At 43.4% G+C, this 18,030-nt stretch overlaps 1 protein-coding gene across 5 annotated transcripts in view; it reads right to left on the bottom strand.

The window, feature by feature from the left end:
• The window catches only part of Matn4 (matrilin 4), a 40,832-nt gene that overhangs the window by 16,203 nt on the left and 6,599 nt on the right, over nucleotides 1-18,030 (bottom strand). For 3 of the 5 annotated variants that reach the window (XM_087197819.1, XM_087197822.1, XM_087197820.1), the window contains 5 exons: nucleotides 16,207-16,620; nucleotides 15,954-16,106; nucleotides 13,616-13,722; nucleotides 13,483-13,538; nucleotides 230-267 (listed from right to left, as the gene is read on the bottom strand). In XM_087197819.1, coding sequence (XP_087053945.1) covers nucleotides 230-267; nucleotides 13,483-13,538; nucleotides 13,616-13,722; nucleotides 15,954-16,106; nucleotides 16,207-16,620 — 768 coding nt within the window. Of the gene's footprint in view, nucleotides 1-229; nucleotides 268-13,478; nucleotides 13,539-13,615; nucleotides 13,723-15,953; nucleotides 16,107-16,206; nucleotides 16,621-18,030 lie in introns of those variants that run through there. The other 2 variants (XM_087197821.1, XM_087197823.1) reach the window with 1 other exon arrangement.

Below are 18,030 nucleotides of genomic sequence, written 5' to 3'. Positions count from 1 at the left end.
CAAACATTTCAGAAGCCTGAACTCAACTTTTTCACCCTCTCTCTCTTTGGTGTAGAGAGCTCTGAGCACTGCCCACCTCCTCCTCACCAAGGATACCCCTCCTACAAAGTTAATGTTTCAATGTTAATGCTGGGTAAACTGGGGAAATGAGACAACTCATTGCTGAGCCTTAAACTTTTCCTAACAGTTGTCCCTTAGTCTAAGATCTGGCTCAAAAGTTTAAAGTTACCTGTTTTCAATGGCAGTTTTGTCTCCATGGTCTTCCTCCTAAAACCCAATAAAACCACAAGAAAATTTCAGATGAACCCCAGCTGAGGAATATCCTAGAAAACACTATTATTCCTCAAAACCATCAAGGTCATCAAAAACAAGTCAGGAAACTATCAGTCTGGAAGTCCTTTTATAACTTAAATCCATTATTTATGCAGATTTCCTTTGTTTCTACCTAATATTCCAGAACCCAGGATAGAAAACTAAGGAAATCTGAATAAAGAATGGATTTAAGTTATAAAAATGTATTAACCTTGGCTCATTTGTTTTGATAAATACATCACATCAAGGCAAGATGTTATAGTAGGATGAGAAATATACAGAAACTCTTTATAATCTTCAGAAAGTTTTCTATTAACCTAAAACTATTTTAACTATTTTTACTTTCTTAGTTAAATCTCTGAGCCAAAGAGGAAAGTTTTGAAACTATTTTGAAGATAATGATATACACTGTAATAATTATTGTTATTTTCTTATCGTTTAGTTAAGAAATTTTTTCACAAAATAAAAAATAATTTAAAATAAGATAGAATAAATACCTGCCTTGTCTTATTCCTTTCTTCCTGTCCTTTCTCTCACATGCCTACTCCAACCAGCCCGCATCAGCACCATCTCCACACCACTCCACTGACTGTGTCTTTGTCTAAGTCACCATTGACCTTCAGGTTGCTAAATCCAATGGTCAGCAGGATCTAGCTCAGTGGTTCTGTTGCCTGCCTCACAAGTGCAAGGACCCGAGTTCGATCCCCAGTACCAAAAAAATAAATAAAATAAAATTTCTAAATCCAATGGTCAGTTCTCATCTCTTATCTTTGTTGACCTTAAAATGGTACTTGCCATTATTACTCAGTCACTCTTCCTGGATTTATTTCCTCGACTTGGCTTCCAGGACACTACACTATCTTGGTTTTGCTCTTCCTTGTAGACTGCTCCTCAGTCTCCTTTGCTAATTCCCTGTTTCCCACCAAGCCTCTGAATGCTGAGGGGAGGGGAGGTGCCTAGATACTTATCCATATTTATTTTTCCCTTTAAGTACCACCTAAGTGCTGATGACACCACAGTTTCTATTTCCTAAACTTCAAGCTCATAAAACCAACTGACTTCCTTATGTATCAACTTGGATGCTACATACACATCCCTAGCTTAATAGCTTTAAACCTGAATTTCTGATCTTACCTGCTAACATTGCTTTACCCATCTCATCTTACTTGATGACAACACTGTCCTTCCAATCCTTTAGAGTAAATATCTTTTTTGCTCTTTCTTTTTAAAATATATTTATTTAATTTTTTAATTGTATATGTTTGCAGTAGACCATGATCACACTCATCATAAGGAGTTGGTATGTGTACATAACACACCTTACTTCCTTTTTCAATTATCTTGAAGTCATTTTCGACTCTTCATTTACTTTTACACTCCACATCTAACCCATTAGGAAGTCCAATTTGTCCTACTTTCAACATATGATTAAGAAATTGTGTGAAGTGTCTGTAACTTCTAGGCAGGGGTGGGGAAAGTCCTGCCTTTCCCTCCCCTTCTTAATATTAAGATCTAACACAAACTGACCCTGGAGTCCTTCCCAGATAGGACGCACCTTTTCTAGGCACATGGCTGCCAAGCATTACCCACCAACCCAGTGAAGCTCTACCTCTCTCCTACCTAATTTCCACTCCTATGCTCACTCTGCCCCAGCCTGGCCTCCTTCTTGCCCTCCTGTCATTCCTTTCCTACTTTTTTATTCTGGCCTCCTATCATTATTAAGTGTATCTCCTCCAATATAATTTATCTCAATATAAGAGCTGCTCTCTCTGGCCCCTCATCCCAGATTATATGTTAATCCAGAGAGTTTCCTTGACTCCTTCCTAACTGCCATGTCCTAAGAAATCCCTCTTTAAGACCCTACAAATCCTGGCCTCTTTCCTATTCTGATACTGTTTATTGAAGCAGCACCAAAAGGTGGGTTCGATCTTAGCTTCATCCCCTGTAGCTCCACAGGGAAAATAACAACACCTACTTCATAAACTAGTTCTGAGGATTAAATAATATGAGGAATATCAAGAACACGGCACACAGCAGTCACACACTAAGTGTTTGTTGTTACATGTGCTGTTGCTGTGGCCCTATGAGTAGTGCTTCACATGTATGCTTTAATTTAATCCCTGTATTTGGGGCTGAGATTCACAAGTAGGGATATGTTGTCATTGTATTACACATAAAGAAATTGAGAATTAGAGGGGTTAAAAGTAATTTTTCCAACACCATACAGTGAGAACACAACAGAGAAGGGATTCAACTTAAAGGGGATTTGCCCCTGAACTCCATGGAACAGAGTGCATCACTGAAATTACTTAAGTACAAATTTGTAAATATATATATATATATATATATATATATATATATATATGCACACCCCTATTAGAAAGCAATCTGGAAGTATATATCAAAAGTCTCACAGATGCTTCTACCTTTCAAAATATGTCTTAATAAAATAGTTGGAATTATGCCTAATAAAATATTATTAGTAATCCTTGGGCTGTGGAAATGCAGATGTTTCATGATCAACTACTGATATATATATACCCAGGAGCTCATGTTATGTTAGCAGCAATATTAGCAATGTTAGCAAGTAAGATCAAGAATTCAGTTTTAAAGCTATATATACCCAGGAGTGAGTGTGTGTATATATATATATATATATATACACACACATATTTCTTTTCATCTCAAAACCACTCCTTTGTGGGTTGCCTAGCACAATTATAATGGGTATACAAAACATTCAATATGGAAGAAAGCACAATTCCTCTGCTCCTCTCCAAGAGGCAGCATGGCCCTTTGGAACAGAAGTGACACTGTCTGTGGGAGGAGAGGCGTGAATGGTTTCTGCTGAAGAATGTAATGAGGTCTCGATCTGGTTTCCACTGCATGATATTATTACCAGAATTCTTTCCAATAACACGTGGGCCCTTTTTCATTTACTTTACACTTGTGAAAAGGTGCTGCCTGTTTACTATCTCCTTTTTCCTTTCTCTTTGCTCATCCACTGTCTGGTTTTTACATTTGACACAAATGTTTAATTGAAGGTGGCAGGAGAGTGGTGTGCGTTAGGGATTCTGTTGCACTTGGCCCCGGTGCCCACAGTGAGAGACGGTCACAAGAGACAGTCATGGCGAAGGGGAGGATTAATCAGACCCCGTGAGTTTAAGCAGCAGGGAGCCTGGGCTGAGGAGGGCACGGTGGTCAGCAACACCACCTTCTGTGGTGAAGAGGGTGGCCCCCTTCGCATGTGGTTTGCTGGCGGGGAGGGACTGGGTCTCTAAGTGCTGGGATTGAGCTCCTTGGACTGCTCGGTTCCCCTCACTGACCCACCCAGGCACAGAACCCACTGGTCTATCTGCTTTCTCCACCCTCCAATGAGCTTGTGGATTCACTTCTGCTGGGACAATTCACACACCTCGGGGTACACAAGCAGGGAGCCATCTGGAGCAAACGGGGCACCTAACCAGCACCTAACCAGCCTTGGGGTTAGGTGTACCTGTGAAGGTAGATGAGGATAGCAGTGGCTCCAGTTATAGAGAAGGAAATAAATAGTAACAAGCTTCTGGAGTGAATACAGCCCTAAGGCGAATGACATACAGTTGACTGGCACCTCCCAGCACGAAAGACACTGGAGCTCATTCACAGGGCACCAGCCTGCTAAGCGGGGGGGTAGAGACAAAATACACAGGAGCCCGGCGTGACTCACCACCTCTTGTTCGTACCTGGGGGATTCCAATATTACAGGTCCTGGAAAGAAATTTGACCAAACCAAACACCTCAGCATGAAAAAATTTTAGGTACTCATTTTTTAAATTTTTCTTTTCTTTTTTATTCTTTTGCTCTTTTTCTTTTTGTTTCCTTTTTTGTTTGTGGATTTTCATCTTAAATTTGTCTAATTATTTTTACTATTTTATTCTTTAATTTGATATTTATCTCTCCCTCTTTTTTCCTCCTTTTTCTCATCTTCATTTTTTTTCAATCTTATCTATTTTCCCTTTCCCTGTCTTGTCCACATTTTATTATTACTACTTTATTATTATTACTTTTTACTTTTATTAATATTTACCTGTCACCTTATATTATTCTTGCCCTTTTATTTTCTACTGTTTTCTTTCTTTCTTTCTTTCTTTCTTTCTTTCTTTCTTTCTTTCTTTTTTGGTACCAAAAATCGAACTCAGGACCTTGCGCTTACCAGGCAGTTGCTGGCCATTGAACTACATCCCTGACCCTATTTTCCACTGTCAATGGTGATATAGTTGTTGCTTTTAATTGTTTTGTTGTTGTTGTTTGTGTGTGTGTGTGTGTGTGTGTGTGTAGAAAAGAAGTTTATTCCAGTGAACAGAGACTAAAATCCGGTGCTAAAACTGGGGATAGATTCTAGCAGCTAGCAGGGAAAGAAAACTATGCTTATAGAAATCTGGGGGAAGGGGCTGTAATCGTAAGGAATTTTTGTGACTTGGGTGCCCAAGGACAATCTGCGCAGGTGTGTAGACAACCACTAGACTCCTCAGTGCCAGGGGCATTGTATATATATTTCATCTTGTGCCCAACTGTCCGATTTACTGAGAAGTTGCTGTTGTTTGTTGAAAGTAGCCTGTTTGCTTTGACCTGTTTATTCACTTAGGCCAGGCATGACAAAGAGTCGGAAGAATTTGAGAGAAAGACAGCTTCTGTCTACGAAAGACAGAAGGGGAACCAAATGTGGGTTGCCCACCAATTCCACTTTTCAAAGGTGTTTTAGGGGGCAGAGCCACAAGGTGAGACGGGTACAAAGTGGGACAAAACTATAAGATCCAATGGAAAATCACAAGGTGGGCATGAGGTGGGACAAAGCCATGATCAATCAATAAGATTACAAGTAGAGTCGCCCAGGTAACATTGATTAAATAGAGATCAAATGGGGAAGCTAGTCATGTAGCAAGCATGCATGGATTTCCTGAAGGAATGGGCTAGCTAGGGATGTTTTGGTCCAAATTAAGGTGATTGATGTTATTTAGAATATCAATCACTGCTCTTCATCCCTGGGGAAAGTATGGGGGTATAGTAGTTTCTCTCTTTTTATTGTTAACTTTCAGGGAATGTACCTCAATTGTTTTTTATTTGCTTGTATTGAGGATTGAACTCAGGACCTTGCACATGCCAGCCAGGTGCCTCACCACTGAGCTAAATGCCTGGCCCTCCATTGTTTTTTATGCTGAGGGCCCAGGCCTGTCCAACTGCCTTACAATATTTTCTAACTAACTTAGCTTTCTATAATATTCCCCACTCTGAAGAAATATCCCTAACTGTGGTTAGGGGAGAAAGGGCATAGTTTCCATCTAACTGCTTCAAGATGAGAAGGGTTGATGTGGGGCAGGCTGCAGTCAGGGGCCCTCTCCAGAGAGCTAATCTAATGGCCTTCAGATAGAGGTCATGTTGTAGTTTAGCGGTTATGAACTTTCTTTACAAGGTCAATCTGGTGGATCTTGGTAAAAGAAGTCTAGCATATTTGCTGTTGGTTCCATCACTATGATTGCTTGGAGTTTGGCAGTGTCTCCATCGAATTATCTCAGAGGAAGACTTCCAAATGAAATAGGGCACCAAGTAATCCAAATAATGTAAGGGAAATGTAACTCCCAGCCTGCTAGATATCCAAAATTCAAGTTTGTGTTCCCTAAAATTGAAGAATGCATTCTAAGAACAACTGAGGTTAAGAGTAGGAAAATTGTATTGAAAAAAAGATAGCTTCCGACTATGAGAGACAGACGGGGGACAGGAAAGTATGCTGCCATGCTTTTGTTTTTTACTGCACATCAGTAACTGGTTTGTCTTTGTGTCATCCTTGTCACTGCAGTTTTTCTCTTCTCTGAGTGTTACCAGGAATTGAGCCTTCAAAAGAATGCTGGTCATTATGAACACCTTCAAATAAAAGTGGAAGAGATATTTATCACCCCAAAATGCACAAGTCTCAACACAGAAACACAAGAAATATGAAAAAAGACAATATGACAACTCCTACAGTTCATAAAGATCTAGTAACTAAAGGCAAAGATATCAAAACTGAACCAAGAGGATATAGAAAACCTACACAGATGAACAATGAGATTAAAGTGTAATTAAAAAGTCCTCCAAAAAAGAAAATTCCAGGACCAGATGGGCTCATTGCTGAATTTTACCAGACATTTAAAAAAAAATTAACACCAGTGCTCCTCAAACTGTTCCATGAAATAGAAAAGCAAAGAATATTTCCACGCTCTTTCTATAAGAACAGAATCACCCCTATACCAAAACTTGATAAGGACACAACAAGAAAGAAGAAAACTATAGATCAATGCCCTTGATGAACATAAATGCAAAAATTCTCAATAAAATACTTGCAAACTGAATTTAATCACACATTTAAAAGATCATATACCATGATCAAGATGGTTTCTTTCCAAGGATGCAAGGCTGGTTCAACATATGCAAATCAATAATGTAATATAAAAATGTAATCAAGGATAAAAACTGTATGCTTATGTCAATTGATGTAGGAAAGACTGACAAAATTCGACATCCTTCATGATAAAATCCCTGAAGAGGGCTGGGGATTTAGCTCAGTGGCATCGCCGCCTGCCTCACAAGTGCAAGGTCCTGAGTTCAATCCCTGGTACCACAAAAAAAAAAAAGCCCTGAAGAAACTAAGTATATAAGGAATATAAGGATCATATCTCAACATAATGAAGGTTATATGTGACAAACATATAGCCAACATCATACTCAGTGGGGGAAAACTGAAAACATTTCCTTTTAAATCAAGAACACAACAAAGATGTCCATTGTCACCATTCAATTCAATATAGTACTTGAAATTTAAGGCAGAACAATTAGCCAAGAGAAAGATTAAAAGGGATACAAGGAGGAAAAGAATAACCCAAATTATCTTTTTTTGCAGATGATAACATTCTATATTTAGAAGACCCTAGTGATGTCACCAAAAACTTTTGAATCTAATAAACAAGTTCAGCAAAGTAGAGGACACAAAATCACACACCAATAATAAACTAGCTGAGGAAGAAATCAGGAAAACAATTCCATTCATAATAGCTTCAGGGCTGGGGATTTAGCTCAGTGGCACTGTGCCTGCCTCTCAAGCACATGGCCCTGAGTTCAATCCCTGGTACTGGAAACAAACAAACAAATAAAACACAATAGCTTCAAAAATATAAAATACCTAGAGATCAATTTGACCAAGTAGATAAGAGACCTTTACAATTAAAATTACAGAATACTACTGAAAGAAATTAAAGAAAACACAAGAATATGGAAAGATCTCCCATGTTCATGGATTGGCAGAATTAAAATTGTGACCATATTACTAAAAGCAATCTCCAGATCCAATGCAACCCCCATCAAAATACTAACGACTTCTTTACAAAACTAGGAAAACCATCCCAAAATTCATGTTGAAACACAAAACATCCAGAATAGCCAAGGCAGTCCTAAGCAAAAAGAGGAATTCTGGAAGTCTCACAATATGCAATTTCAAAATATACTACAAAGCCATAGTAACCCAAAAAAGTGTAGCACAAAAATAGACATCTAGACCAATGAAATGGAATAGAGAACACAGAAACAAACCCACTCAACCACAGTCATCTGATTCTTGACAAAGGGGCCAAAAACATGTTAGAAAAAAGCTTTTTTAACAAATGGTTCTGGGAAAACTGGATATCCATTTATAAAAGATAAAACTGATCGATCTCTCTTGCTCGCTCTCTCTCTCTCCCCCCTCTGTCTTCTCTCTCATTCTTTACAAAAATTAATTCAAAATAGAGCAAAGGCCTAAGCAAAAGTATAAGACCTTAAACGAAAGTGCTAGAAGAAAATAGAAGAAACACTTGCAGTCATAGGCACAAGCAAAGGCTCCTTGAATAGGACTCCAACAGCACAGGAAATAATAGCACTAATCAACAAATGGGACTACATTAAGAAGCTTCTGCAGAACAAAAGAAACAATCAATAGAATGAAGAGACAACAGTCAAAATGGGAGAAAATTTTTGCCAGCTACTCTTCTGACAGAAGATTAATATCAAGAATATGTAAAGCACTCAAAAAACTTAATACCAAAAATTCAAATAGCCCAGTTAAGTGGGCAAATGAATTCTCACCCCAGTCAGAATGACTACCCTCAAAAAACAATAAATGTTGACAAGGATATGGGGGATAGGAACTTTTCTACACTGCTGATGGGAATGTAAATTAGCACAGCCACTATGAAAATCAGTGTGGAGGTTCCTCAAAGTTAAAATAGAACTGTCATATGACTCAGATATCCCACTGCTTGGGATACACCCAAAGGAATTAAAATCAGCAACTATAGGAATACCTACCTATCCATGTTTACTGCAGCACAATTCACAATAGCTAAGATATGGAACCAGTCTAGATGCCCATCAACAGATAAACATATAAAGAAAATGTGGTATATATGCACAACAGAATATTATGTGGCCATAAAGAAGAAAAAAATGTCATTTGCAGGTAAATAGATGGAACTGGAGATCATGTTGAACAAAATATGCCAGACTTCGAAAAATGAGTATCATGTTTTCCCTAATATTTGGAATCTAAAAGAATAAAATACCAAAAAACAAAGATGACATGAAAGTAGAAGGAAGACTATTATTACACAAGAGAAATGGAATAAGGGAAATGGGGGGTGAGGTGTAAATGAGGGTAATAGAAGAGACAACAGGATCAAAATACTTTATATGCATGTATAAAAATGCCACAATGAAACACAATATTTTGTACAATTAATATGAACCAAATTTTTTTTTAATTTTAAAAATTTCTTTTAAAATAAATAATATGTAGGCTTCTGCTTTATAGATGGCAAAAGTGAGGGGATATAGCTATACTTTCCCATCTAAAAGCCACAGAACTCTTTCTCTGATGAACTTAAAAAGCAGTTTCAATTCTGACCTACTACTCATTTTAAAGATGAGGATGGGAAGGTACTGGGAAACATAAAACCCACAGGTAAGGGTTGAGATCAAACGAAAATGGAATGACAAATGAAAACGACAGAGGTGGAAATTCCAGCACAGAACCTGGCTCACAGGAGTTGCTCAGTGGGAATTATTTACAAAGGAGGTTTGCTTTCTTTGAACAGAGGGCCTGCTAAGCCTGAGCCAGGCTAAGAGGGAGGGCATAGAGAGGAGCCAGCATGAGGCCCTTTTCCAAGAGAGATGGTATCTCACACACACACACACACACACACACACACACACGTGCACGATTCTGGGGCAGGATCAGCCACAGGCCAGTCAGCATGAGGAGTCAGGAAGCCTGGAGGATACATGCCTGATTTGGAGTTTGCCCCCAACTCTAACCAGATTCCTCTGTCCTCTGATATCCCAAGCCTCCAATCCAAACTTCTGCTTGGCAGTCAACCTGAAACTGGAGAAGAGGTATGACTGAGCTTCAGCTCTGATCAAGCCCCCATTCTCTCTGGCCAGCCACAGATGTGGCCCATGTGAGATAGTGAGATGCCAGGCTGGGAACCAGGAACCTGGGCCCTGTCCAGCACTGAGAGTAGTTTGACATGTCATTTTGAGCAAGCTACTCTCCCTCTGTAGCCTGAGCTTCCCCTTCTATACAATAGCAACAGGCACATTGCCTGTCTCCCTCCCAGGATGATTGTGTGGCTCTGATGACTTATAAATGGCCTTGTGAATTGCCCCAAGCACTAGCCACTGAGGTTATCAATGCTGTTATCATCATATTGTTCCTCCATTCATCCATCAACTGTTCTCCACCCCCCTTTCTCCTCCTGCCCTTGTGGATTCAGCTGAATCCAGGATCAAAGGGCTCCCAAGCTCATGCCAGTCTTTCCCGAAATCCTCTCTCTCCTTCTAGACCCTCAGCCCCTAGGTAGCTGATATTGGGTCAAGAGAAGGTCTTCACTTTCAGCCCAAACACTTTGTCCATTTCTGAGCCTTCTATCCAGGGAAGAACCCTGGATGGACATCAAGGAGTTCACTGCGTGGTTTTGGGCACCTCCCATCCCCTCTCTGACCTCACTTGCCTCTGCTGTCAAGTGAAAGTGATTATTCTAACCTCACAGTATAGACTTGAGAATTGCATGGGATATACAGGGTGAAGAGGTGAGCACAGTACCTGAAACAGGATGAGTTTAGTCCACGTATATAGATAGACCTGGCTGCCTGAAATCCCTCTATGAACAGTTCTCCCTTTGGATCTACCTTTGCTCTCTTCCTCCCTGGCTTCTTGTAAAGTACAAATACCCCTAGGAGAGACACACAGAAGTTACTGGTCCCACAAGGTACTGGAGGCCAAGTTGCTGTTACCTCCCACTCTGAAACGTTTCAAGGACAGGCTTGGTTTTGAGGAAACCAGTCTGTCTTCTCACTTCCTAGCCCCATCTCCATCCCGAACTCCCACTCTGGTCCACTGAGCTCTTTACTCTAAAATCTTTGGTGTAAATGGAGCGGGTAGTTTTGTAGAGCCGGGACGTCTCAGAGCAGTCAGTGCCAGATGTCTGCTGGAGCTCTGGGACCCAGCTCCAAATCAGAGCTCTGGGTGCCATCCAGCGGCCGCTAGTGAGATTGCAGGAGAAAAGAGGAGGGGAGAAAAATCCTAGAGAAGGCCGTGCTGCCCAGCCGCCGGGAGGGAAGGAGCCTGGCCTTTGCCCTCCCTCAATGCCCTCAGTCGGTGCAGTACCCTGTTCCTGTCTGATATCCCACCTCGTGCTTTTGCCCGGTACAGCTGGTATTTTCTCACTATGTGAGCAACCAATTCTGTCCTCTAGGCCTCAATTTCCCCAACTATAAAATGAAAGGGTTGGGCAAGATGAGGTTACCTGCCAGGTGCTATCCACAGCACATCAGCGCATCTGACCCTCGTGTCCAGGTAAGATCTTGAACACCCTCAGTAGCATGCTCAAGTCATTCCTGCCCATACACACTCATTCTTCACTCACCTGTATAATCCTTCATGGCCGCCCTATTAAAATTCCAGCCATTGTTTCCAGCTTAGCTCAAAGATCATCTCCTGGATTTCTCTCTCCTTACCTGCCTATTGCTCCATCCTCTTTTCTGAAGCCCCGTCTTTCTGCTGTAGTTACAGTCAGGTGGACACTGTCCCCTCCAGTCCTAAGCTCCCCTAGCTCATGGGCTTTTCTCAGTCAGGTGCCTCCTTCCTCACCCAGCCTACCAAGGAGCCAGGTGCAGGAGGCATCCAGAGTCAGCCAACCTGGCTTCAACCCTGTGTGCTAAGCAGAATAAGTCCCTCTCCCAAGATGTCTGCATCCTAATCCCTAAGAGCCTGTCATTTTACATGCCAAAAGGGACTTTGTAGATGTCATTACATGAAAGTTTGAAACAGGGAAGTTATCTGTGATTATTCAGATCATCACAATATATTCACAGGTCCTTCTAAGATAGAGACAGAAGGGCTAGAGTCAGAGAAAGGAATGTGATGATGAAGCAGAGGTTGAAGGGTTGAGGGGCCATAAGCCAAGGAATTCAGATAGCCTCCAGAAACAGGGAAAGACAAGGAAACAGATGCCTCCAGAAGGAATACAACCCTGTGAACCCATCTTAGACTTCTGGCTTCCAGAACTATAAGGTAGGAGTTGTACTATATTTATACTCCCTGATTTGTGGCAATTTGTGTTAGCAGCCATAGGAAATTAATACACCTGGTTCAGCTTCTTGCTAGTTATGTGACTTTGGGAAAGTTAGCTGCTCTATGCCTCTGTTTCCACATCTAAAAATGGGAATGTTAAAGGCAATGACTTTTTGACCCCAGTACCAGGGATTGAACCCAAAGCCTTCACGCTGAGCTACATCTCCAGCCCTTTTATTTTAGTTTTTACTTTGAGACAGAGTCTCACTAAATTGCCCCAGGTTGGACTCAAACTTACAATCCTCCTACCTCAGCCTCCCAGAGTGCTGGAATTACAGATGTGCACCACTGTGCCTGGCTTAAAGGCATTAATCTCACAAAGTCACAATGAGGATAAAATGAAAATACCATACCTGCAAGTCACTTAAAATAATGCCCCAAACTAAATATGTTAGCTATTACTGTAAAATGATTAATGGCTAATAATTAATAAGAATGATAATTGAAGGCCTAATACGTACCACACACATTGCCAGATACCTTAGAAGATCTTCCTCAGTGTCATTACTCTTGAGAGTAACAAGTTAATCTACACTTTAGCAATGAGGGAACAAATCCACAGTAATTTGCCTAAAACCACTGTAGAACTGGAAGCATTTTAAACTTTGCAGTTTCTTGCATGCACCTGAGGAATGGTACCAGCTGGTGTTCTTTACTGACACAGAAATTTGTTTTGTTTCTTGAAGGGAGGGGAGTGTGGCAGAGGGACAGCCACAGGCTGATCCCAGGGTCCTAGTTAATACCTCCTTCTCTTCCTGCCTATTGCAGGAGGGAGATAAAATCTGGACAAAACTCATCTATTTGCCCCCACTTCATCCATTTAGGGGTTCAATCACTGTCTCCCACTTTTGCACCAACTCTCCCACAGCTTTTGGGCCAGATTCGGGGGCACTGCTCCAGGAAGATGTTCATGGGGGGGGGGGGGGAGATGGAGACGTGCTCAGACCCCCAGGCTTCCCCTTGGGACACATCCCCTACACACACACACACACACACACACACACACACACACACACACGAACACACATGTATCCTGCATAAGAAGCCATCTGTTCTTGGCTGAATAAACAAGAAGGGGGAAGTAGTGCCTCCCCAGCTCCCCAGCGCGATCCCCCGCACAATGAGCCTTTCTCCAAGGAGACGCCACCCGGGCGCCGATGGAGCGCGCCCCGTCTGGCCTCCCCTCCCCTCTGGCAGCGCCGCACGGCCCACAGAACGACCCCATGGAAACCAGTTTTGTTTTTTTAAGAAAAAGAAAACAAAAGGAAATCCAACAAAGAACTGAGCGCAGCACGCGGCGAGGGCGTGAGGGTCCAGCAGTCAGTCGCCCGCCCGGACACCGCCCGTCCCCTCGTCCCCGGAGTCTGGCCCCGGGTCCAGGCGAGGCCAGCTCAGCGCAGCGCGGGGAGCCCGCCAGCGCCTCCCCCGACCGTCCAGGCCAGGGACTCTGCCCCGCGGGGCGTCCCCACCGGGTCCAGGCCACCCGCGACCCTCACTTCCGGTTGGCCAGCTGGTTCTCCAGATCCTCCAGGCGCGCGGTCACCTGGGCCAGTAAGTGGTTAAGGAAGCTGTCGGGGTGGGGGTCCCGGCCCCTTCCCTCCAGTCGGCGCCTCCGCCCCAAAGGATATGGTTCTGCGTCAGGCTCTCGAGCGCCCCCAGCGTGCGGTCCTGGAACTCGACGAGGCTTTCGCACTCGCAAAGGCTCCGAAGTTCTGTCCCGGCGCCCACGCTCTCCTCTGCAGGAGGAAGCGAACAGACTGAGAAGCTGCAGGAGGCCGAGCTGGCCCTTACATTGGCCCTCTGAGTCACCTCCACTGGGCCTGGGGTTCAATCTCTCCAAGCCTGTTTCCTCATCTGCGCAATGAGAATAACGAGAGACCCGACCCACTGGTGGTTGTGAGGATTCAATGACTTTCAAGAGAGTTTCTCAAACCTTAATGCTCATCGGCATCATCAGGGGAGCTTGTGAAAACATAGATTCTGATTCAGAATGGGGAAGGAGCTGAGAATGTGTTTCCAATGAGCTCCCAAGTGATGCTGCTGCTCCTTCCACCCATGGACCACACCATGCACTCTCCAAATGAAACTTGATGCAACGATGGAAGTACTCTACACCTGCCCTGTCCAATGCAATGACTACAAGCCACGTGTGGCTATGTAACACTTGAAACATGACTGGCTCAACGGAAGAGCTCGATTTGTATTTTACTTTAACTCAGTACCCACATGTACTGTAGCTACTGTCTATCTTATTGGAAAGCACAGATCTAGGACGATGCCCCCCCACACGTAAACACTTCCTACTACGTTTCCAGGAAACCAGGAATGCACAATGTGCTCCTCGGACCAGCAGCGTCAGCAGCACCTAGAAATTTATCACAAATGCAAATCGTCCAATCCACCTCAGACCAGAAGCACCAGAAAATCTGGGGTTGGAACCCAGCAGTTTGTTTTACAAAACCCTCCATTAATACTTGAGAAATACAATCAACCCTTTCTCCCTACACATTTGAACATCTGGGGGAAGGGAGCCTTACAATTACATTTTGCACCTGTTTTTTTATAACAATAAATAAAATAATGGCAAATCTTACCATAGGTAGTATCTTAAATTCACTGAAATTCTGTAATTGTATCAATATTACAGGCAAGGAAGTAATAAGCACAATGCCCAGCACTTTGCCTTCGTAGAGCTGCTATTATGATTTAAAGGTTATCTCTCAATCTGTCTTGTGTGTACCCTAATGCTGCTGTTTGTCATGTGGCTGAGGATATCAATATCAGTCCCATAAAGACTTCTAACTTCATAGATATGGACACGGGTTAGAGAAGACGGTCTGCCCAGGGTCATATAGCCAACTGGTAAAGAACTTCAACCACAGAGCCCAGACTTCCCTTACAATTCTGGAGTTGGAGGCAATCTTGGGCAGGCAGTACCCTCTCCTGCTACAAAAGAGGGAAGTTAAGTGAGGGTGGAGGTTAAGGGACTTGTCCAAAGTCACACCAAAGGAAATGTAAGAGAACAAGGGCCCTGAGAGAACAGCTAATCCATTGTCTTCCAAGTACCTGGCTAATCATTAGGAATAGCGTAGAGAGGAGAGAAGTGTGTGTACACATTTGTATACACAGATTTGCCAGGCTCAGCCCCGCCCTGCTGAACATATGCCTTCTCAGGTGGGGCCTGATAATCTGAAAGAAGGGTCACATCTTATGCCTGGGTTAGAGTCTAAAGATCCTACAGTAAAAATTACCCCCAAGAAATTTTCCACATCACCTATAAGGTACAGTACACCTGACCCCAGGATCTCCTGTTCCTCCACAGGTGGAGTTCTCCCATTTCCCTCAGGTAAGGACTCGTGAAGCAGATGGGTTGCATTTGTGGGCCACATTGTCCAAAAGTACATGTCTTGGTAGACTTAAAACACACTTCCGGGCTGGGGATTTAGCTCAGCGGTTCCACCACCTGCCTCGAAAGTGCAAGGTCCTGAGTTCTACCCCAGTACAAAAAACCAACCCAAAAGAAAAACACTCCTGCCGCTCTGCCAAGTGCACAAAGTTAAATTCCAGCACACTCAGAGGTTAAATGCTGTGGCTCCAGTTACAAATGCTAAAGTTGGCATACCTTTGACAGTTTCCTCAAATTATTTTGAACACCATTAATTTGGGGGACAGGTAGCTTAGTCTAGTGCTTACTTTTATATGCATAACAATCACCTGAGGGTCTTGGTAAAGCACTAATGTTGATGCATTAGGTCTGGGAAGCACTGGAAATGTTGAGTTCTAAGAAGCTACCGGGTGACCACTTGCTGCTGGTCCACAGAGCACACTTTAACACGGCTGTGTCTAGTGAGTGCCTCCGCTGGCTATAACCCTACAAGGGGTGTGTGGCGAGGGGTGAGTAGGAAGGGGCGCTACCAGAAGACAGGCAGTGAGGGAAGAGGAGGAGTCCTGAGAGAGATGTGTTCACCCGGACAGATGCTGCCTTTGAGGTTCTCCAGCAGGTGCGTCATGGTGCTGAAGTCCGGGGAGTAGGACACGTGCAGCTCAGCGGGCTCCGAGGCGATCTCGCGCAGCTCCTCCTCCACCGCCTTGCCCACACCCACAGCGTACATGACGATGCCTACAGGACAGAGCGACTCAGCAGGTGCCCAAAGCCTCGGGAAAGCTGCCTTCCTGCGTCCATCCCAACCCCTGCCCCGCAAGTCCAGGGCATAACTCACCTTCCTGCTTGGCGCGAGCTGCCCACACCGAGATGTCATCCTGGGAGCGGCCGTCGGTGAAGACGAGGCCGACTCGAGGCACCTTGAGGGCTCGGGGCCGCGCGCCCTGCGCCTCGGAGAAGCTGTGCTCCACCATGTGGCGCAGCGCCAACCCGGTCATGGTTCCGCGCTCCATGTACTCCACCGCCAGGACCGCCTGCTTCACCTCCGCGGCCGTGCCGTAGCGGCCCAGTGGGAACTCCGTGCGCACACGGCTGGAGAACTGTACCAGCCCGATGCGCGTGCCCTCGGGGGACACATCCAGGAAGTCCACGATCTGATTTACAAAGCGCTTCACCAGCTCGAAGTTCTGTGGGCGCACACTCTTAGAGCCGTCCACGAGCAGAACCAGGTCCACGTGGCCTTCGTGGCACCCTGCCCGGCAAGAAGGCTCGGATGGAGAGGCCAGGTCCTTGACTAGCAGTAGACATCTACCCATCTAGTCACTCATTCACCAAGACTTCTGTAGAACTGATGCCATTTGCTGAGTCCTTGCTGTGCCCAGCAATATGCTAAACCGACATCATTATCAAAGCATCTGCTTGATAGCCCTCGGCATTTACTAGTGCTTAGCACAAACCACTCTGCTAAAAGCAACCTTCTTAAGTAACCTAGATAGCCAACAGCGATAATAACCACTATAGTTATCACTTAGTGATATGTATCAGACTATGTATCTACTATATATCTACTACTATGTATCAGACACGATTCTAGGCATTGTACCAGTATTATTAGTAATAATAATAATAATAATAATAACAACATTTACTGATAGTTTACCGGGTTCCAGGCACTGGGTAAGGTGCTGTATTTGTATTCTCAATACTCCCAGTAACCTTGAGTATTGTCCCCATTTTCTTTAAGTTGAGGTTCTGAAGGATAAAGTAATTTCTCTCCACACGAAGCCATCAGCAATGAGGCCCTCACCAGAAACCAAGAAGGTACCAATGCCATAGTCCCGGGCCTTCAGAACTATGACCTAAATAAATCTCTTTTCTTTATAAAATACTCAGCCTTGAGTATTTTGTTACAGGAACATGAAACTGCCGAAGACAGCCAGTCAGTCTATGGTACTTTGTCAGAGGAATCTGAGTGGAATAAAACAGTCTTGGGGAGTTTGTGAAGGCAGAGAGAGACATTCTAGAAAGTGGGAGCAGCATGTGCAAAGGCATGGGACAGAACGGAAACTCAGGCCTGGCAAGCTCAAAACACATTCAAGAAAGGGCTAGCTGGGGATTTAGCTCAGTGGTTTCACCGCCTGCCTCAAAAGTGCAGGGTCCCGAGTTCAATCCCCGGTACCAAAAACAAAAACAAAAAAACTTAATTAAAAAAGAAGGACCTAGTATGACTAAAATGTTCACATGTGGCAAAAGTCAGGCTGATAAGTTGGCTGAAGCTAAATTGTGATGAGCTACAACCGAAGTTTCAAGATTTTGACCACAGTAAAAAACCCCACAGGAAAAACAAAAAGATGATGATAATAATACATCATGATTCACATCATATGTGAGCGCTTCTTACACTCACATGTAACTAAATGAGCTTTGTGAAACACTTACTCTTTCTACAGGCAGGAAACTATTTTCTCTTCCATTCTTTTTTTTTTTTAATGCTGGTCGTTACCCAGCAATTTGAGTTCATTATCCACTCATGTGGTTGTGACCACCATTTGATCAACTCATGAGTAAGGCATTTGATCTCCATTCTAGAGCCACTGGTGTGCCACAAAAGGATTTTGGTCAGATATGGACATTGAAATTAACCCTGGGAAGAGGATTAGCA

The sequence above is a fragment of the Heterocephalus glaber genome, unplaced genomic scaffold, assembly GCF_053883595.1.
Source record: "Heterocephalus glaber isolate CG9 unplaced genomic scaffold, H.glaber_assembly_v1.0 deba00001673, whole genome shotgun sequence".
NCBI lineage: Eukaryota > Metazoa > Chordata > Mammalia > Rodentia > Bathyergidae > Heterocephalus > Heterocephalus glaber.
This window is presented reverse-complemented; position numbering and strand designations above follow the sequence as displayed.